The 22,923-nt window shown below is 31.1% G+C and overlaps 1 protein-coding gene and 1 long non-coding RNA gene across 2 annotated transcripts in view; one reads left to right on the top strand and one right to left on the bottom strand.

Moving 5' to 3' along the window:
- The first annotated feature begins 4 nt into the window (after positions 1-4).
- LOC108721921 (uncharacterized) lies at positions 5-17,033 on the top strand. The gene is made up of 3 exons (XR_001936593.1): positions 5-246; positions 5,266-5,267; positions 17,018-17,033. It is a non-coding gene; the product is annotated as an uncharacterized lncRNA (long non-coding RNA).
- Positions 15,905-22,923, bottom strand: part of nAChRa3 (nicotinic acetylcholine receptor alpha3 subunit) — a 23,709-nt gene continuing 16,690 nt past the window's right edge. The window contains exon 10 of the mRNA XM_018446728.1: positions 15,905-16,208. Within this exon, the coding sequence (XP_018302230.1) occupies positions 16,011-16,208 (198 nt within the window). The 3' untranslated portion in view covers positions 15,905-16,010. The remainder of the gene's footprint in view (positions 16,209-22,923) is intronic.

Below are 22,923 nucleotides of genomic sequence, written 5' to 3'. Positions count from 1 at the left end.
TAAACACAACTGGCACGAAATCGCACTGTGTTAAGATCTTTTTGAATTAATTCTACAGTATATACGTGTTTTGTCCTCCCTTTTACCTACTATATATTCATTTCATTAAACTTCATTACATTTTCCTAATCGCGAAACAGGCCGCATCTGAATCCGATGATGATAAGTGAGCTCTTCTTATTATTCGAATTTATTACTGTATACACGCAAGATGAAGATACTATTAGATGTTTTAAACAATCTCTTGTACAATTAACTTGATTAGCAACATAGATAGCCTATTCAATATAGTAATATTTATTTCTTAAGCACATAAAACATTAAAAAAAAGAAATAGGTATATTAGATTAAAAAGAAAATAATCGCATAAATCTAGACAAACCAAAAAAAAAAAAAATATATATATACGACCAATACGAGTTGATAATGGCTGTAAAATCTATATTATAACTGTATATATCGCTTAAATCTTTTTAAGAGCCAGCCATTCCTTATTTTGTTTTATAATTGCACATTTCATGATTATATGTATAGGGGAAAGTGAGGGAACTGTACGCGCAACGGGTAATTGTGCGCATTCTGGTTTGGTACTTTTCCAATGGGGATGAAGACATCACCGTGGTGAAATTTTTACACAGGAGATCATCCTCTTAAGATATAACTACAGATATGACGTAAATACGTTGCTAATCAGAAAAATATAAAAATCACATCTTGTTTTGTTGTTTCAGAAAATAAGGTGATAAGTCCATATTTTTAATTTGTTTGTTCAAAGTTGCGTACGTTATTAAAGTATGTTATTATGTGCATTTTTTGCGCTATATTTATTAAGTTTGATTAGGAAGTGTTGAAGTAATCGTATTTCATATCGAGTCAGATCGCGGTGGGCAACTGTGCGCAAGCATTTTGAAATGCGCACAATTACCCATTTCCCATATACTATATGATTAGCATTAATTTTTTCGTTTTTTCTTTGCATTATTATTTTATTTTGCCATTATATTTTGTCAAAGTCTATGTGCATTATATTAGTTTTGTATTTTTGCTTAATATACAGGGTCTTCAAAAAGTCCGGAAACGGTCGAATATTTCGAAAATGAAGCATTTTTGAAAAAAATATTTCAGACAAAAATTGTAAGGTTTAAAATGATGTATTTACTGATCTAATCAGTTTGATCTTGGGTGGCATCGCCAAGGCCAGATCAAGGTCACGTCGATTTTTTTAAATGGAACCCCCTATTTTTCATTACATTTTCTTGTAGCTTACATCGAGAGCTTTTCAAAACATTATAATAAAATATTTTTTCATTAAGTATTTTTCGAGTTATAAGGTTTTGCACTAAAAATTCATTTTTACGTAAAAATGAAAATAAGAGGAATAATCTCCAATGGCCTTGATCTTGACAAATGTTATTCAGGACATGATCCTGAACAACATTCAAGAGGTTTTAGCCGTCGGTCGAACAACTTGCATAATGCTAATGCCGACTGCACTGTAACTTTCGAACCTTATAACTCGAAAAATACTTAATGAAAAAATATTTTATTATAGTGTTTTGAAAAGCTCTCGATGTAAGCTACAAGAAAATGTAATGAAAAATAGGGGGTTCCATTTAAAAAAATCGACGTGACCTTGATCTGGCCTTGGCGATATATATTTAATATATATTTATATTGCAATGTAATAAATATATTTTCTAATTTCTTTATCAACATTCCATAATTCATTCATTTCCTACGACTTTTGCTTTGCATACAATTACTCAACCCATGCGCACAATTACCCGACGCGCGAGAAATTTTTTCGCTTTTCCGTTTTTTCTTTTTTATCAAATACAGCCTTATTGAATGAAAATCTGTTCAATATAAGAATACATAATGGTAGAAGAATGTTTATAGTTTCTATTTCCATACTTATATCGTTTGAAACTTGGAAAACCATTCCAGGACAATAAATTTCCCTTAGGTGCGCACAATTCATCCAGTTTCCCCTACATTCGTAATATTTTGTTTCCTTTTCCCTTTTTGGCAAGAATGGCGGTGAGCCATGTGTTGAAATAAATTGGAATTTAATAGTATTGAGATAGGGACGATAAAAAATGTGGTGAGAAAGGCTATCAAACAATTCTCGTTTTTAACAATCCGAACGATAAATTTCAATTTTCCTTCAATCTAATTCGAAAAATAAGAAGATTTATCTTTTGTTCATCGGATTATATATACCTACACATTGTAAACTTCTTACACCGTTCATGTGCTACACGGAATCAAACGCGATCAGCGTGCAAATGGTTGCGACATATTCTTCGTCGTGTTACTCCTTCCTTTATCACCTTATTATGCGCGCGGGAAGCTCATTTCCCGCTGTAGTCCAGTAGAATTAAGGTTTTTTCGTGAAAAAAATATAAGTTGACATTTCTTTCGACAAAAATTTTCGAAAGGCTATAAGAAAAGAAATGCATATGTTTGAGACTCGCAATTTGTGTGAGAAATATGCGAAAAAATATGGATAGTTGCAAAAAAGAGGTTTTTCGCTTATAAAACGAAAGATGTTGATTGTGGAAAAAAGTTTAGTATAAAAAATGTAGGTTTTAATTCGAAGTACCTACAAAATGAGATGTGGACCATTAAGATTGGTCTATTAGTTAAGTAGAAAAAAAATAAAAACCACCGAAAAAGGTCTTTTCTTTACTCGCGCTCTCTGTTCATCGAGATTTAAACGTAAAACTTTGAAATTCTCATAAAATGTAGTCCTCGTGATAACGAAAAAATCTAGTCCTGAACGAGCCTGAAATGTTCATTAGTCTTTGCAAAAAGCCATTTTTTCACTAAAAACCTGTTTGTGGAAAACTTAATTTCTTTATTTTTTAGCAGTCGCACGGCAATTTACAGGAGTGATTTTTCTTCTTCAAGAATTGCACTATCACGTACACTTAATAACGAAACGATTTTTTGCAGTTAAACTATTTTAAAACGACTTTAAAAAGTAGGTATCTTTTCTCATATAAAAAAATGGATTAATTCCGTTAAGATGCATCATATCAAATAGCCGTGTGAAACATTCGACAGCTGACATTTTTTTACGAATTTAAAAAAAAGGTTACCCTCCGATTATTAAGATCTGAGATAACAATTTTTTTTTCAAAAAATCTGTAACTTTAATTTTTAAAATTAAGAGTTCCGTCTGACACCAATTTGTCAAGGAAGAATCGAATTTGCTGTTAAAAAGTTCTCCAATTTTTTGCTGTTCGAAAAGTTTGTTTAAAACCATTGGAAAGTTGATTTCAACATTACATATGTAAAGAAATAATTAATAAGTAATTTGCCAAATATTGCGAAAAAAATTTTTATATGGATTTAATATAATTTAATATAGGCTTAACATAATTTAATATAAATTTTATTAAAATTTAATAAAATACTAAATAAGATCTTAATAACGATTCGAATTTATTAAAACCTTATAAATATTTAATTTGGACTACATAAATATATCTATATTAAGTTATATAAAATTCTTTCTTAAATGTTTATATGGAATTCTTAAAATCTACTTATATTTGATCTTAATAAGGAGCTTATAAGTTCTTCATGACGTTTTGTATATCTTTTAGTTTTGTCGAAAAGGCAACTTAAAAAAGACATCTTTTTACGGTTGCTGTTTCGGAAAAGTGAAAAGTCGACGAAAAGGTATCTTTCGCATTACCAAAAAGACAACATAAAGAACATACCTTTCCATTACTTTATTTATACCATTCATCACTTAGGCCCAGTTCCACAACTCACGGTTAACTCTTAACCGAGATTCAACTTGTTTCTCATCTCTTTCCAATTCTAAAATTGGAAAGAGACAGTGAATAAGTTGAACCTCGATTAAGAGTTAACCATGAGTTGTGGAATTGGGCCTTACCTGCAAGCAATAGTACGCGAAATCGCCACCAAACGGATGCGATGGAGTTCAATTTTTCGAGTTTGAAAAACATACAAGATAGAATAAAAGGTGCAGCAGATAAGAAATTTTATGCATGTTCTAATGAGCACTAATAAAATATTTTTTGAAAACGAGTCCTCAAAAGGGACTATGATGAAAAATAGTGGCTCTTACATACATTAATTTAGTCATCCTTTAGTCATCTTTTAGACGACTTTGTGCTCTATATATACAAACACATATAAATTAAGACCATATGAAAACTTATTAAGATTTAATTAAATTGTATAAATTGGACTCAAATAAGGTTTAATAAAGTCTTATTAAACTCAATAAGTTGTTAATATAAACTAATTAAAAAAGATGCAAAAGATAGTATTATACATGTTGGTATTCATTTATAAAGTTATACAAAGTCTTTATATGGATTTCTATTAAATCCTTCTAAACAATTTATAAGACTTTTATTAAGCTCCTTATTTAGAATATATTAATTTTTTTTCCGGATTAGCGTAAGTGTTGAAGATAGTTGCAAAATATACTTTTCGTATAACACTATTATTTTGCGAAAGTTATACGAAAAGTATATTTTGCAACTATCTTCAACACTTACGCTAATATTTGGCAAATTACTTATTAATTATTTGTTTATATGTCGTATTTGCACCTGCAATTAAATTCACAAAAACAATTTCATACTGATAATTTCATACATTTAAGTGTCCAATTGAACACTTTTTACAGCATATTAAATAAATAAATATAGCTCATGTGACTTAAATTTGTTAGTCAGACATGGACTTCATACTTAAACGTGATTTTTTTAGTAATAAACCGAAAAAATAAAAATTCGAGAAACGAGAAACTAAAAATTTCATGGTTACAATTACTTTGCGAAACATTTGGTTAAGCTATTTGTTTATATCTCGTCGAGCTACTCCAGATTAAAAAAAATTCATGTTTCTACGTCAATTTATTACTGAAAAAATATAAGTTTAGCAAATTTTAACGCACGAAATCAGATACGCGCGAGTCGTCGAGTGACCCACTTATCCCCACTCGACCGCGCGCCTGCTTCCCCCACTTCGCCCGACGCGCTGCCACGCTCGCGCGTTCCTCAATGGTTTTCAATGGTTTTATACAAACGTTTCGGACAGCAAAATATTCGAGAATTTTTTAACAGCAAATTCGATTCTTCCTTGACAAATTGGTGCCAGATGGAACTCTTAATCTTAAAAATTAGAGCCGTAGTGATTTTTTGAAAAAAGTTTATTATCTCGCCTCTTAATAATCGGAGGATATAACTTTTTTTAAAATTCGTAGAAAAATATCAGCTGTCGAATGCTTTACACGGCTATTTGATATAATGCATATTAACAAAGTTATTCCATTTTTTTATACGAAAAAAAGATACCCACTTTTTAAAGTCGTTTTAAAATAGTTTTACTGCAAAAAAACATTTTGTTACTAAGTATACGCGATAGTGCAACTCTTGAAGAAGAAAAATCACTCCTGTAAATTGCTATGCGACTGCTCAAAGATGTAGAAATTAAGTTTTTCGCAGACAGGTTTTTAGTAAAAAAATGGCAAAAACTAATGAACATTTCAGGCTCGTTCAGGCTCGTTCTAGATTTTTTCGTCATCACAAAGGCTACATTTTACGGAGAATTTCAAAACTTTGCGTTTAAATCTCGATGAACAGAGAGCGAATAAAGAAAAGGCCTTTTTCGGTGGTTTTTATTTTTTTCTATTTAACTAATAAATCGATCTTAATGGTTCACATCTCATTTTGTAGGTATTTCGAATACCTACATTTTTTATAGTGAACTTTTTTCCATAGAATCGACATTTTTCATTTTATAAGCGAAAAACCTGCTTTTTGTAACTATTCGAATTTTTTCGCGTATTTCCCACACGAGTTGCGAGTCTCAAACATATGCATTTCTTTTCTGATGGCCTTCTAAAAATTTTCGTCGAAAGAAATGTCAACTTACAATTTTTTCATGAAATGGGTCTTTTTAAGTCTAATTCTACTGGACTCTACTGTGGCTTGGGAATTCTTAGTAAGACGACAAAATCAACGCGTGACTACGAATCGCTATCCCCTATAGGCCACAATTAATTAATATATATGTAAGCGTATTTCGCTTATTTCGTTATATATAGCAATATGACAATTTTAAATAATCAGGAAGTAAAATATTAAAAATAAGATTACTGAAATCAATTTGACTTCTAATGTTCAAAATTAAAAATTTACAATAAAATAAATTATTTACTTTAAATAAAATTGTGAAAGAAGGGCTGTTGGAGTCAGCGCAGTTAACAGTGCGAACTATATATCGTGTTTATTACATCACATAAACACGTTAAAATATAAAAAAATAGATGTTTCGACTCATCTTTGAGTCATCTTCAGTACAAAGCTAATAGTATAAAAGTGCTAATCACATTTCTGTAGTTTGTGTGGGTTGTTCAACAATTGCCTGACTTATTGGAACCAGAAACTGAAACAATGTGGACACACACAGTATAATAAAATGAAAGTACAAACTCCGTAATTTTAACAGCGAACATTCACCACGAGCCGCCGCAATCAATGGTATTTGTGTAGGGAGGTGATGGTCAGCATTACTAAATTGTGAGTGTGATACAATTTCTTTAAAATAATTTATATGAATATAATGATTGTAGTGATAATGGTCCTATCACGTCCGTGTCTAATTTGAAACTGAGAATAAATGTTGTCAATTTAACTAAAGTCACGATATCAGATTTTTTTAAATATATAAACAATAAGTATATTAAAGGGCATGTAAGAATCAAAATTTAAATGTAGTGTTAAAAATTGATAGCGTATATTACATAATGAATACTATTGTATTCTATCGATTGAAAATATTACATGTTTCGGCCTTTCGATTAGATCCTCTTCAGATAAACATGTAAATATTTAGTCACTATTGAAGACCGCAAAATACGCAGAGTCAAGATTTTCCTTATCTGTCTGTAAGTTAAGACCATTACATTATTTAATGTGTAACATTTTAGATATAAATCGCTTATATTTTTTTCCACATACAAAGCTTCTAACTCCTCTCAACGGAATTCGTGATTGTAATGCGTTCTATGCTCTGTTATAGCCGAATGCGATGTATTTCTTTTAATATGGTTAAAATGTTCTGAAATACGGGTTTTTAATTTTTTACCCGTTTGACCCACGTAAGATGCATCACAATCATTACAATTTATTCGATAAACATTTCTTTTTGAGGAATCAAGAAGTGAATCTTTATGCATTCTAATAATTTTATTCAAATTGTTAAGACTGAAAAAAAGATATTATTGTGTATACATTATTTACGATGCCTCTAAATTTATTGGAAATATTTTTTATGTATGGAACAGTGAACCAAACAGTTTTCGAATAATTATTGCTAGTTTTTTTTTGTCATATAGATTTGTTAACTAAATCAAGCATTTATATATAATCGTTCAGATATTGTGTCAAATATAAAACTAATCGGGTAGTCATTCTTTAATAAAATATTGACAATGAATTCCAAATTCTTCTGATGAAACGTTGGTGCGAAAGTAAAAATGCTCTGTTTACAAGGTTTATCACGGTTGTCTTTTTTTGACATAATAGATATTGGGAGAGATAATTTAAGTATCTGCCAGAAAATGTATTTTTATGAAATCAGTAAAAATTAATTACCCTATTATCAATAATGATCGTCGTGTCTAGAAAGTTTATTTTTTTTGTTACCAATTTCAATAGTGAATTGAAGTCTGCGATGATATGAATTAAAATGTTTAAGAATTGTATTCACTGAAGTAATAGGAACAGCTGATCACATTATCAACGTATCTTAAATAAAAGGGCAAATGTAAATTGCTCTTTTCATACGTTGATGAATTGCTATCTCAAGCACCTCATTCTCCAAATCCTGCCTAACTAAGTTATAACCGGTGATAAGGGAGATCCCATAGGCATACCATATGACTATAAGATTGATTATCGAAGTTAAAATACGTCGAATCCAAAATGAACTGAATGGCAACAAGGAATTCTTTTTTGATATATCACAATCCTGATACAGAACATCTCGTCTCTTGAATAAACTATCAATGGCTAATTCTATGTTGGGGATGTTGAGGAATAAAGATGTAACATCTAGTGAAATTAGGCAATAGGTATCATCAATGTGAATATTATTCAGTTTATTGGTTAATTCAAAACTATTACTCATGTAACTAGCTGGAAATGGAATGTTTTTAGAAATCATTTTATGTAAAATAAAAGTTCCTAAAGCATACAAGGGGCTGTCAACATAAAATACAATTATCCTAAAAGAGCAGTTCAGTTCCACCACTACAATAAATACGTCTATATGTCGCACCGGAAATAAATTTTGATTTCTTCCATCCGGTAAGCAACTCTCTCAATCCATTTGTAATTTTTCTTGTCATCCTATGGGATCCTTATCAATTTTTTCATGTATCAGTATCAGTATCAGATAACAAATTGTTAACTTTGTTAATATATTGTCAATGTATTGACAATATACTTTGTCAATTTCACTAGATGTTACATCTCGATTCACCAACATCCCTATAGTCATTGGTTACGTTCAGCAAAACGCAGCTTTGCAACTATTGTAAAATTCTTCAATATGATTGGTTTACATACATTTTGATCCAGTAAGGATCTAAGGGAAAGACCAATCATATTACAGAATTTAACAATAGTTACAAAACTGCTTTCTCTGATGAACGCAGCCATTGGTAGTTTATTCAAAAGATGGGATGTTCTGTGTCAGGGTTATAACATACCAAAAAAAAAATTCCTTAGGGCCGTTCAGTTCGTTTTGGACGTATTTTACCTTCGATAATTAATCTTATTAGATAAACATATGGTACGCCTGTGGGATCTTCCTTATCATTGGTTATAGCTGACTTAGTTATACAGGATTTGAAGAATGAGATGTTTGGGAGAATTAATTTATATTTGCCCTTTTATTTAAGATACATATGTTGATGTGGTCACGGCTGTTCTCATCATTTCAGTGGACACAATTCTTAAACATTTTTTAATTCATATCATCGCAGACTTCAATTCACTATTGAAATTGGTAACAAAAAAATAAACTTTCTAGACACGACGATCATTATTGATAATGGGACAATAATTTTTTATTTGTTTCATAAAAATATATTTTCTGGCAGGTACTTAAATAATCTCTTCCAATACCCATTATGTCAAAAAAGAGGAACCGTGATAAACCTTGTAGATAGACTGAGCATTTATACTTTCGCATGCAACGTTCCATTAGAAGAATTTGGAATTCATTATCAATGTTTTATGAACTACTCGAGAAAATGATTACCCGATTAATTTTATATTTGACACAATATCTGAACGATTAAAATGCTTTTTTGGTTATAGTAACAAATCTATACGACAAAAAAAGACTAGCAATAATAATCCGAAAACTATTTGGTTTACTGTTCCATACATAAAAAATGTTTCCAATAAATTTAGAGGCATCGTAAATAATATGTACACAATAATGTCTTTAAATAAATTGTAATGATTGTGATGCGTCTTTTTTTTTACGTGGTCAAACGGGTAGAAAATTAAAAACCCATATTTCAGAACATTTTAACCATATTAAAAGAAATACATCGTCGTATTCGGCTAAGAGCATAGGACGCATTACAATCACGAATTTCGTTAGAAGGAGATGGAGATTTTGGATGTGGAAAAAAATTTTAATAAGCGACTCAATATTTATATGTTTATCTGAAGAGGGCCTTTTCGAGAGGCATTTCATTCTCGAAGTCAACAGTTTTTAATGTTAGAAATCATAATGTAATCAAGTACAAATTACGATGATATACATGAATAACGTTTGAAATCGAATTAAGTGAAATTAGTATGAATATTTTCTACAAAAGAGAAATCTGCAGTTTAACGAGCGAATCTGTGCGAGTAGGTGCGTTTAAGAAACGAGTCAGCGCGAATTAATATGGTTGCGTTCAGCAGAAAAAACTAATCAGTCAGCGCTTAGCGATTCTTTAATATGATTCTTGCCTTTAGTTTTTCACTAGATCTAAGTGTAGGAACCAATTATATTGAAGAATCACTAAGCGCTAACTGATTAGTTTTCTCTGCTGAACGCAGCTAATGTTAATCAACAGAAATAAAAACGTAATCGACGAAAATAATGTCGCACAACGTTTTAACGTCGCACGTTAAAAGGCTTTCTACTTTGTACGCATGCGCACATAAACATTAGCAACGACTGCAATGGATTTCAAGCGATTTCAAACGTTGTAATAATGAAGCTCCAGATTATGCACCTTAAGAACGTTAACGGTGTGATTTCATACAGTATATCGGTACTTTTGCGAGCAGTGATTGAGTTATCTTGCACGCCAAAAAAGTAGTTTCGAGAAAAACACGTTTAAAGTTTTAAGTACATAACTAACAATTTTCGAGTACTAATAGCTAATCTGCTATGCCAGGCTCAAAAAAAGTGAATTTGAATGTACACACTATAGAGTATAATGTCTCTATAGGATACACAAAATAAATATTTAAGTTGTGTTCAAAGCCTAAGGGTCGACAGAGGGGACGTACCGCGCACGCGGTGCTTTATTTACTTGACAGTCCGCAATAAAATCATCTATAATTACGTCAATTCTTCGAATTTCGTTCTAAAACTCAAGGTACATATTTTTGATGGGTTAAATTATTAAATTATGCAAAAAAATTTTTCGATTTTTTTGATCCCTTACATGAGGTGCCCTCCTTAACGACGTTCGATTTGCATTAATTCGGTTTGATTCATTCTTTATTTCCACTGACTTTACTGACTCTACATCATCGCTCTTAGCTGAATGCGACGATGTATTCCTCGCACTATTTTACATTATTTTCGCTATTTTGAGCTTTCGGACATTGCACTTTTATACAAACAAGCGAATGCATTCTTATCAAAATAGCGAAAATAATGTAAAATATAACGTTTGAAATCGCTTGAAATCAATTGCAATCGTTTATTAATGTTTATATAACTACATTTGACTCGAGAGTGAAATGCCCTTCGAATCTTACATGCCCTTTAATACATACACTTATTGTTTATATGTTTATATTTTATCAGTTTTAAATTAGACACATATATAATGTTATACATAATTGTATAATTATATGTATAATTATACGTAATTTTATATATAATTGTATATAAATATATATAATCCCACATAGCATGTAATGTCACAATAATACCGCAGTATATACAATAATATTGCAACATATCAGAAATATTACATGTAACAATATAATATCACAAAAGTATTACACGTTGATAATCAACATTGAAACATCACAGTAATATTATGGCAATATGATTTCAGTAACAGAGTGTTATTATAATTAATAAACCTTTTACGATGTTTTATTGATGTAAAGCTCATTCTACAATTGCGTAAGCGTAATTGTAAGTGTAAGAATTGTAGTTGTAAGAATTGATTAATTACAGTCGAATATTTTTATTATATTTGAATGTGTTTGGTTAATTCTTAGAATTAGTTTTAAAGACGTCTTTAAAATGTTATTATAATATCACAAAATTATACATACACAAACATAACTTTATAAGTGATATTTAGTTTATTATAACTTTTTCAGTTTATTATAATATTATATAATATTTATTTTGTATTGACAATCAGTATTATTTTCTAATTAATATTAGGAATAATTTTTAAAATAACATTAAAAATACCAATTCAATAAATTCTTTTAAGAATTCTTTAAAATGTTTTAATTTTTCCCAGTAAATGTTACATAAATATAAACATTGCACATAAAATCACAGAAATATTACATAATATTACAGTAATATTTCTGTGATATATCTCAGTAATATTCCTGTGAGTCATTTTCGCGGATATTGTAATATTACTAAAACATTTCAGTAATATTGCGAGATCAGTAATATAACGATATTTCTGCTAGATTCAATAGTAGAGGAAGGTTACCGATACTGACATAGGTCTCTTAAAGCGACATCCCCTTATTTCTTAGAAACTTTGCACCTTATTAATACTAATAAAAACGTGATCTGTTTAGCTAATTAAAGAAGTACACTTAACTCATAATTCATATATTTGTGGCTTATTTCTATACCAAATCAGCTAAAAACAAATTCTATGAATCCGAGAAAGAAAATTCTTACGGTGTTCTTTTGCAAATTGCGTAATTAAAATAATAGTGACTGTATTATTGATAATATTATGTCATTTTAAATGTTTATAATTTCATAAATTAGTTTTTTTTACAGAATAGGATATATCTTTATTTATAGAATAGGAATGTCGGCATTATATATATATTATATTGCCTACTATGTCAGTTTTGGAGTCCACTTGTTTTTGAAGTTGTATTTTTACCTTTTGTTTAAGAAATATTGTCTAAAAACAAAATGCTATGTCGGTATCGGTGATCTTCCTCTAATATTGCAATGAAACAATGATATTGCTGTGATATTACTGTGATATTACGTGTTATGTGGGATCACATACAATTATATATAAAATATATCCATGTATATACAATTATATAAAATTATATATATTATTATATAATTTTTTATAATTATATATAAAAACATTTATATATATATATATAAAAACATTTTGGAGAAAGTTATGGAAAATCTCAAAAATGAGAAGGCGAGTGGAGGGCATCCCGAAAGAAGTTTGGAAATATGGGGGGAGTTGAGGAATTGTGGGGGAGAGGATAAAGGGAATTGATAGAGCATATTTGAAAAAGGGGTAGGGGGAAAGCAGATGGAGGAGAATAGCCAGGTTCAGGTTGGGGATTGAGATGAGAGAGGGGAGGTATTGAGAAGGGGAAAAAGAAAGGAAATGTAGGATGTGTGGTTACGAGATGGAATCATGGGAGCATGTGTGAGAGAGATGTAGAGTATGGGAGGAAGGCGAAGAAAAAAACTGGCAAGAAGTGGTTGATAGAGTGTTGGGTGAGGAGGGAGAGGGATAGGGATAGATGAGGGAATTAGAGAGGGAGAGAGAAAGAGGGAGGAGGGGTGGGGATAGGCTGAACGACGGAAAGGTGGAACGGGAGAGAGAGGATGTGAGAGAGAGGGGGGAGGGGAGGTGGAGTGAAGAGGCAAGCGAAGAAATTGTAAACAGAAGCGAAAGTTCATTAGCGTAGGTTAGGTTAGATAACTTTGTGTTATATATGCGACGGCATATGCGTTTGGGATAGGTGCATATAATTTAAAGTGTAATCACGAATAATTGTATTATATTGTATCATATTCAGAAGCGTATCTAAGGTATGGCAGGCATAGTATGTGTCTTCGGCGCCATTTGAAGGGGAGCAAAGTAGTTTTTATTAACTTAGTACGATCCAATGTATTTTCTCAAATATAGTATACATCACTGAATCAAAATATCAATCCGACAACAGAATTTTATATCTAAATTTTTGTCAAAAATACCGTTTTCTTCGTTAAAATAATAAATTGTCAAATATTTTATTTATATAATTTCTTTATTCATTAAAAGATAATTATAATTACACTCTACATAATTTGAAATATTTTCAATAAAAATGTTTATTTCAAAATGTTAATGTCGCAGAAATTATAAATTATAAACATGAAATCTTTATGACAATTTAATTGATAAGAGCCAAGTTTATTTTTTGCAATGTGAAAGACAGGTCAAGGCTTAATAATTATTTAATTCCATTATTTTGTTTTAAATAAATCTTTTTCTGTGCAAATCTTTGTGTGCAAATTTTCTCGTAAAAATATATTTCCTTTTCACCTTTTCATACTTCTTTTTTTCTTAGTAACGATAAACTTTTATATGAAAAAAATAATTTTGAACAGATCATAGATCAATTTGCAACAGTGAAAGCAAGGAAGGTGCAGTTATAATTTTTAGTCATGATGTAAATAATCATAATGTAAGTAAATGAAATGTAATGCAAATAAATAAAAAATAAATAATACTTGACTTTTTGAGCTAATATTATGTAAAAAACATGGATTTCAAATATTTGGATAGAGGCACAATTATAGTGCTTGCCATAGGAGCTATTTTCCGTAGATACACCTCTGATCATATTGTACGTATATTAGGTATAATGTATTCTTAAGAGGAAACAATCAATATACTATACCACATATATGAATTTTTTTTTTCGGGCTGTTAAGGGCGAACATCACCCTTGAGGTTTAAAAAAAATCGAAATTTTGTTTTACTTAAAGTTATATAGTTCATATTGTTAAGAATAATATTTTAATATTTTAATATTTTAAATCGGTATCTCAACTGATGTATAATCCCATTAGATGCAATATTTTGCATCTCCTCACCTCGCTGAGTCTGCTCCAAGCGGCAGACATCGCGCAGCAGAGCAGATAAAAGGAAACTCCAAATTTTCAAAGAAATAGGTTTTGGTAAATGAATGTTACTACTTGTAAAGTGTATGGCGCAGACATTGCAGACTAAAGACACAATTCCGAATTATTCCATTAAAAGATCAAATTTTTTGGTTAAAAATGTTACTTTTTTTAAACATTTATCATTTTTACAAAAATAAAATATTTTGAAATAATCCTACGTACTTCTCTAGCTTTCAGTATGTAGATAATAAAAATTTTTGGATTTTTGTTGCACATCAAAAGGTGTAGAAAATTCTGTGTATACTGCATATGCACTTGCCAAAAAAGGAGGCTCTATGCTGCTGATATAGTGCCGCTATTTTGTGTGATAAAATTTAAAAAAATTTTTTTGTACTCTCGAAAATTCATATAGTAAAACCCTTAAAAATGATTTTTGATTGATTTTATTAGTTTACTGCAAAAAATTGCTAAAATTAGATATCATTTTTAGATCTCAAGGATGGTGTTTCCTATTAACTGCGTTTCCATAGCCCTTCTTTCACTTTCAATTTTATTTGAAAGGTCCTAGCCGAATAAGCATATGAAAAATACCCCCAAATCAAATCCAATTTTGAGTACGTCACATTATTAAGCTCGATACAAGGTTATTTTACATCAAATTTCAACCTGCTAACCTTATCCATGTAGTAGTAATGATGAAAAACGGTAATTTCAATTTTTTATTTTTGTTTTTCTACCGTGTGAATTAAAAAATCTGGAAAAATTTGACACACTTTTTAGCATGATATTACATCTAAAAAAATTTGAATTGAATGAGAGGGGAAGGGAGAGAGAGAGGGTGGGAGGGAGGAAGGAAGGGAGGGAGGGAGGAAGGAAGGGAGGGGAAGAGGGAAGGTGGAAAGAGGGAAGGAGGGTGCGAGGGAGGATTTTTCACCATTACTACTACATGGATAGGTTTAGCAGGTTGAAATTTGATGTAAAATAATCTTTTATCGAGCTTAATAATGTGACGTATTCAAAATTGGATTTAATTTGGGGGCATTTTTTATATGCTTATTCGGCTAGGCCCTTTGAGAAGTTTTTTTATTTATTGTTTAACTTACTTTAATTTTCTCACATATAATAGCCGAAATCTTTTAATTAACAAATATCTAATGCGCGAAACAGAGAAGTAAAAAATACACATCGGCTTAACCCATTAGCTGTCATCCTCATTTGTGGACCAGCGACTTTTTATTTTTTTTTATCGTTAATAGTAATTTTTATTATTAATTATTTTTATTTTTAATTAATTAATAGTAATTCTTTATATCATCATTAAACATAAAAAATAAAAGTGTGACAGTTAATGGGTTAAAATAATAAGAATCTTCCGTTCGCGATAGCGGCGCAAATCGAACTTTTGCATGAATGCATGTCGTTCGACGGCGTAAAGTCGAACGACATGCATTCATGCAAAAGTCGAAGACCCAACGAGGCTTCAGTCTTTCGGACGTTAATACGTTTCGCTTGTCGCCTGTGTCGATGTAATATTACGAAACATACATATATACACAACAGCCTATTATAAGTAATTGGCTGTTGTGTATATACGTGTGTTTTGTATATGTGTTTTACGCGCGGCATTAATTCCTCAGAGGCTCGTGACGTGTGGCAGTGGTGGGGGCGATTTCGGAGAGCTGTGAATCAATGGGGATGCGATCGTCGTACAAGGTCGGCGCCTGTAGTATAATTCCGGCCGAGCCGATGAATACGGCTAACCCGAAGATCCAAAGGAATAATCTGTCGAGCACCATTGCGACAAACTTCCAATCCTCCTTGACCTACGGTTGAGTTCATAGGTGACAATCAAGAATATAAAGTATTTCATACACAAAGAAAAACGTTTTGCTGAAGTATATCAAAATTAAGCGCCAAATATCTAAAAATAATTATGATGTTCAAGCACGATGATAATATTGTACATTTTGACATTTTGGCAACCAGTTTAAGAGTATTCAACATAATTATTTTTAGATCTATATCTGACTTAATTTAATAAACAATAATAATAAAATATTAATAACGGGCAATGAGAGCATTCACAGCGCAGTACTTGGAGCGCAATATATTCTCAATAGTTTTTACATTACGTGTTACAAAGTTCTTGGACGTTTCGGTTTACTTCAAACCATCTTCAGCAATACCATATAAGTTGTTGTAACATAGCTAGGAATCGTTCCATACCATTTATTGAGAATGAGAAATTATTGAGAATGTGGCTTCTTTTTCACATACGAAAAATCCAATTAACTTCAGATTATCGTGCTTAATAAAATCGATTAACCTTTTTGCCAAAAACAATCCTAATATCATTTTTACTAGAGCGGACGGAGATAAAGGAAACATCACCGTTGCTCTTGACAGGGATATATATATAGACAATGTCAACAATATGTTACAAGACACTGAAACATACATACCTGTGAGTAGAGATCCAACATCGAGTCTCGTACAAAAGGCACAAATTATGCTTAAAAAATAGAAAAAGAAAGAGTATATCTCTAGCTCAACATATAAAAAACTGTATCGCAGTGATGGGACATTGTCGAGAATCTATGCACTTCCAAAAATACACAAAATAGGATTGCAGTTTAAAATAATTACTTCATACATAGACAGTCCTTTATATCTTTTGGCGTCTTTTTTACAAGAGATTATCGGAAAATGTGTTCCTAAATCACAGAGCCATATATATAACAGTGTCATGTTGGTAAAAAAATTAAATAGGAAAGTTATTGACGATGAATTTGCTCTGATCTCATTAAATGCCACCTCTTTGTTCACCAACATCCCTGTTGATCTGGCCATCAAACGCTTAGCTAAAAAATGGGAACACATCGCCAAAATAACTAAGATTCCTGAAAAAGAATTTTTAATGGCAGTGCAATTGATCTTAGATTCGACCTTTTTTACTTTCGATAATAAAATCTATAGGCAGAAATTTTGTACCCCCATGGGTTCTGCGCTTTCTCCCATCATGGTAGATTTAGTACTTGAAGATTTGGAGAACAAGGAATCATTGGAGAGTTTGGGAGTTGAACCTTTTTACGTAGATGATATCGCGATGACTGTCCCGTATGAATCAATCAATAAAATTCTTGATATTTTCAACTCACTGCATACAAAAATTCAGTTCACATTAGAAGTAAGTGGGGAAAAATTGAACTTCCTAGATGTAACATTAACCAACAACAACGGTATAATAGAATTTGATTGGTACCACAAACCGGTAGCTTCCGTTCTTTTCACTCATTATCGCAAAAGAAAGGCATAATTAGTGACATGGCATGTTAGATAGGGCCGTTTTGTTGTCGCATCCTAGACATCATGCAAAGAATATTGAACTAATAGTCAGAGTCTTTCTAGAGAATGATTACCCACTTGATTTTATTTTCAACACGATCAATATAAGATTGAAATCATTGGTTCATAAAATGACAAAGCAAGATAATAATGATGTGGAGGATGAGATTGCAAAAGAATGTTAGTTCACGGTCCCCTATCTACCTTCAATTTCGGAAAAATTTAAGAACCTAACTAAGGATACGAATGTTAATCTTTGTTATCGTAGCCTTAGTAAATTGGAGAGTATCATCAAAGTCCACAAAGATAGACTTTCCTTAGGTTCCATAAGGTTCCATAATGTCCAATAAGAATGTTGTGTATAAGATACAATGTCGTGACTGTGATGCAACCTATGTTGGGCAAACGGGTCGTTTATTAAAAACGAAAATTAACAAACACAAAATTACATTAATAGGAAAACTTCCGTCCAATCAGTTATCACATAACATAGGTTGAGGCACAGCGGGCACAGTCATGAATTTGAATGGGAAAATATTAAAATTTTAGATATAGAAAGACAATTGAGTAAAAGGCTCATCTCTGAAATGTTAAATATTCAGTTGCAAACCAATAGTTTGAATCTACAATCAGATATGGAATTTCTGCACCATTCATATGTGAGCATTTTAGAGAAATTTAAATAGTGGTATATGTGTTCGTCTTTAACTTTTGACTGTTCGTTTTTAAAGATTGACATTATATTTGTTTGACTTATAAATTATTTATTGTTCTGTTCTGACGTAGCGCTTTGAATAATTTTGACGGTCATTACATATCTGACTTTCATATGGATAGTATCTTTATTATACATCTTTATTGTGCTTTGAATCTGCGAAGGCGAAGGGTGAGTAAAAAGCGAGAAATTACATTAAATCAATACAACTAATATTGTTGTTCATTATTGTACCCTTCAGTCAATCACTTGATTAAACAACGAAGAGATTTCATGCCATTACTCAATTAAGAAGTAGGGGTATGCTCATCCTCGGTCGAACGCAGAGACCATATCCAACATTGCGGATTGGAATATTGTGTATGAAAATTATATGACATTGCTGAAGATGGTTTGAAGTAAACCGAAACATCCAAGAACTTTGTAACACATAATGTAAAAAGTATTGAGAATATATTATATGTATTGCGCTCCAAGTACTGCACTGTGAATGCTCTCATTGCCCGTTTATTAATATTTTATTATTATTGTTTGTTTTTCAAGAGCTCTATCAAATATATATTGTTTGTTTTAATTTAATAAATTTATGTATTTTAGCAAAACCGTCTGTTTCATGTATGTTTTTTAAAGCTGTGCGAAACAGTGAGTTTATGTAAAGAAAGGATATGTAAAGGTGAGGATATGTAAAGAAAATATTGTATTGAAGTTTCTCCTATTCTGAAATATGATTTGACTTTATGATGAAAATTACGTAATATTTTATTTAAAAAATATTATGTACGTTTTTTATATGATATAAAGAACGCAGCTGTTCAAATATTTTATTATATGTAATTTGAAACTCAAATTGTATTAAAAATATTTATTAAATACCCACACAGCATTTTAGATTTCAAATACGTAGCAGATACATGAAATTTGAAATGTTGCTATATAACAGATATATAGCAATACGTTTGAATCATATACTAGATACATGTTTAATACCGATAAATGTCCGTCTATAGGTATGTAATTTACTTACATATCAGGTACATAAATTTGCAATATTATAGCTATGTAGCAGATTCGTAGCAATATGTATAAATCATGCATCAAATACGTATTTAACCGATGAATTTCCGTGCTATAAATACGTAACTTACATTACGTATCAAATACATATGACAATATATATTCTTTACGTATTAAATTCCGTAGTAAATTATGTATTTGATACGTATTCCTAATATTGCAAATACACGTTCAAAATATATTATATGTACAGGTATTATATAAGCTATTTACAAGCCAAAGTGAGTAATTTTATTTTTTGAATTTTAAAATATTTTAATGCCAACTTGATACTTTGGCTCTAAAATTTTAAGATTCAAAAAGTGAAATTAATCACATTGTATGTCCCACTACGAATATCTACGAAAAACTACGAATTTTACGCTAAGACAAACAAACCTTACTCTACATCCTACTACAAATATCTAGGAAAAATTAAGAATTTTTTAAATCTTATCTCAATCTATGTAGTTTTTCTGTACTTTTCTGTTAACATTTTTTTCCGCCAGGGAACTTACCTTTGACTTACCAATTGATTTAAATTATTTTTTACTATTTAACCTAAATTTGTTTCACACGAATTGTTTCGATCAGCACTAAAAATTCAAGCTTGAAATAAACCTCTATTTCTTGACTGTTGTGTGTTCACATCGCGGTCTAATATGATATTTTAATATTGTTGTTATTCTTAGATACAGTCGATTATAATAACCACGCACACAGATACTTGCTCAAAACTATCCATTTATAATTTATTAAATATTATGTGATGCTACTATGGTACGCCATCTTATGACGTATTATTACATTCTGCATTCTGTTATATGTATATATCAATTATGTGTTTGATATCCATACATTTAAATATGTACAATATACCTGCTATATATTACATACGTATCATATACGTATTTCGACTTGAATATGCATAACATATCTGCTATATGTTACATATAGTATTGGACAAAATAAATCATACACCTTTCAACAAATTGAATTTGTTTATGTAACTATTTTTTTGACGAACAAAGATTATTAGATACAGGGAAATCAAAGCATTTCAAAATATGTATATAGAGAACGTAAAATAATAAAAATTGTGCTCAATTTTTTGATAAAAAATTTATTTTTCAATTTTGTTACATTTTGCCCTGAACAAAATAAATCATACACTTAGATAAGTACCGTGTAGTTTTTGTGTAGGGATCTGTCAATATTTACATTTCGTCGTTCTGCTACTATTCATCATTTTATTGTTTGTTTACATTGTATCTACGATTAGAATTTATGTATTCAGTAGATCAGTAATAATTGTTACGTGCAAAGACAATGTCACTGAAGCAAATTCCTCTTGATATTCGAAATTTGGTCATTCGTGACCGACAGAATGGTGATTCTTTTAGAATAATTGTTAATAAATACGCGATTTCTGTTGGAGCAGTGCAGCATATTTGGAAAAAATACAAAAAACATGGGATTGTGACAAATTATTCCGGAAAAGGTCGAAAACGAACTACAATTCAACATACTACTTCTCGCGATGACACCAGAATCGTTCAAATGGTAAAATAAAATCCGAAGCTATCATCGCGAAATATTGTGAAATCGATGAACCTGAATGTTAGCAGTCGCACTGTGCGTCGCAGATTTTGAGAATCAGGATTGAAAAGTACGTTCGCATCAAAGCGTCCTTTCATCAATAAAATAAATGAGAAAAAGCGAAGAGTTTGCCAAGAAGTATGTGAACATGCCTCTAGATTTTTGGAAAAAAGTATTGTGATTGGACGAGAGTAAATTTAAGTTATTCGAACAAAAACGGCGGTCTAGGGTATGATGAAAAACTGGCGAGGCTCTCAAAGAAATAAATATTCAAAAGGCTGTAAAATATGGAGGTGATAATATCATGGGATGGGGGTGTTTTGTTTGGTCTGATATCGGTAATTTAGCTCAAATTAAAGGCATTATGACGGCTGAAGGATATATTGATATATTATGCGAGAATTTAGAAAAATCGCTTTTCGCGAAACTAGATTTAGAAAATAATTTTATCTTCCAACAAGATAACGATCCAAAGCATAAGGCAAAAAAACTACTACTTTTTTCAAATCTAATAAAGTAAAACTGCTCGAATGGCCGCCACAATCACCAGATTTAAATCCAATTGAAAATCTATGAGCTTATTTGGATGGGAACGTGAATAAAACAAACGTAACTGACAAAATATTGTATTAGGCAGCACTCCAGAAGGCCTGAGATGAAATTGATCTTGAATACTTGAAGAAATTAATCGAGAATATGCCTCGTCGACTGGAAACAGCATTAAAAGATAAAAGCGGCCATACTAAGTACTAAGCACCATTAGAATTATATTTATTTGTATGTTAACTATTACTTCTAAAAGTGTATGACTTATTTTGTCCAGGACAAAATGTAACAAAATTGAAAAATAAATTTTTTATCAAAAAATTGATCACAATTTTTATTATTTTACGTTCTCTTTATACAGGATGTCTGGTAACGACCGCAAAATATTTCGTGCGTGGGTAGAACAGACTACACTGAGTCGAAAAGTCCTATACCATTTTGCGGGGTCAGCAATAGTTAAGGAGATATTAACGTTTAAAGATAACCGAATAAAAGCGTCCGGTCGGCTCACTACTGCCGAATGTACAACCCACCGGCCACGATCGCACGGCGCGCGGGCCGCTGGGAGTGGGGATGGCCTATCAGGCGCACCGCGCCGTTCGAGCTTAGTGGCTCGCGGCGGTCAGCGGGATGCTTGCCCCACTCCCCGCGATCGATGGGTTGTACATTCGGCAGCAATAGGCCGGTCGGACGCTCTTATTCGGTTATCTTTAAACGTTAATATCTCCTGAACTATTGTTGACACCGCAAAATGGTACAGGACTTTTCGACTCAGTGTAGTCTGTTCTACCCACGCACGAAATATTTTGCGGTCGTTACCAGACACCCTGTATACATGCTTTGAAATGCTTTGATTTTCCTGTATCTAATAATCTATTTGCTTGTCAAAAAAATAGTTACACAAACAAATTCAATTTGTTGAAAGGTGTATGATTTATTTTGTCCAGTACTGTACGTATTAAGGACGTATTTCGACTTGGATATTTTATATCCATTGCGTTAATTACGTATTTAATACATTGTATTTGATATGAAATGAAACACAATGTAAATGCAATATAGATATGTATTTAACATATATTTACAATGAAAGGTGCTGTGCGGGTAATATCTAACATAAACCTAAAAAATAAATATAAACCTCATAAAAAAAATTTCTAGAAAATTTCTTAATTTCGAGATTTTTTAAACATTCTAATTTTTTAAATATCTTATTTATCAAATAAATATCTTATAAAGATCTCTTTTAACCCTTTGAGTCACGCAATTAAAGGAAAAGA

The sequence above is a fragment of the Mycetomoellerius zeteki genome, unplaced genomic scaffold, assembly GCF_001594055.1.
Source record: "Mycetomoellerius zeteki isolate Tzet28-1 unplaced genomic scaffold, Tzet1.0 scaffold188, whole genome shotgun sequence".
Classification (NCBI taxonomy): domain Eukaryota; kingdom Metazoa; phylum Arthropoda; class Insecta; order Hymenoptera; family Formicidae; genus Mycetomoellerius; species Mycetomoellerius zeteki.
This window is presented reverse-complemented; position numbering and strand designations above follow the sequence as displayed.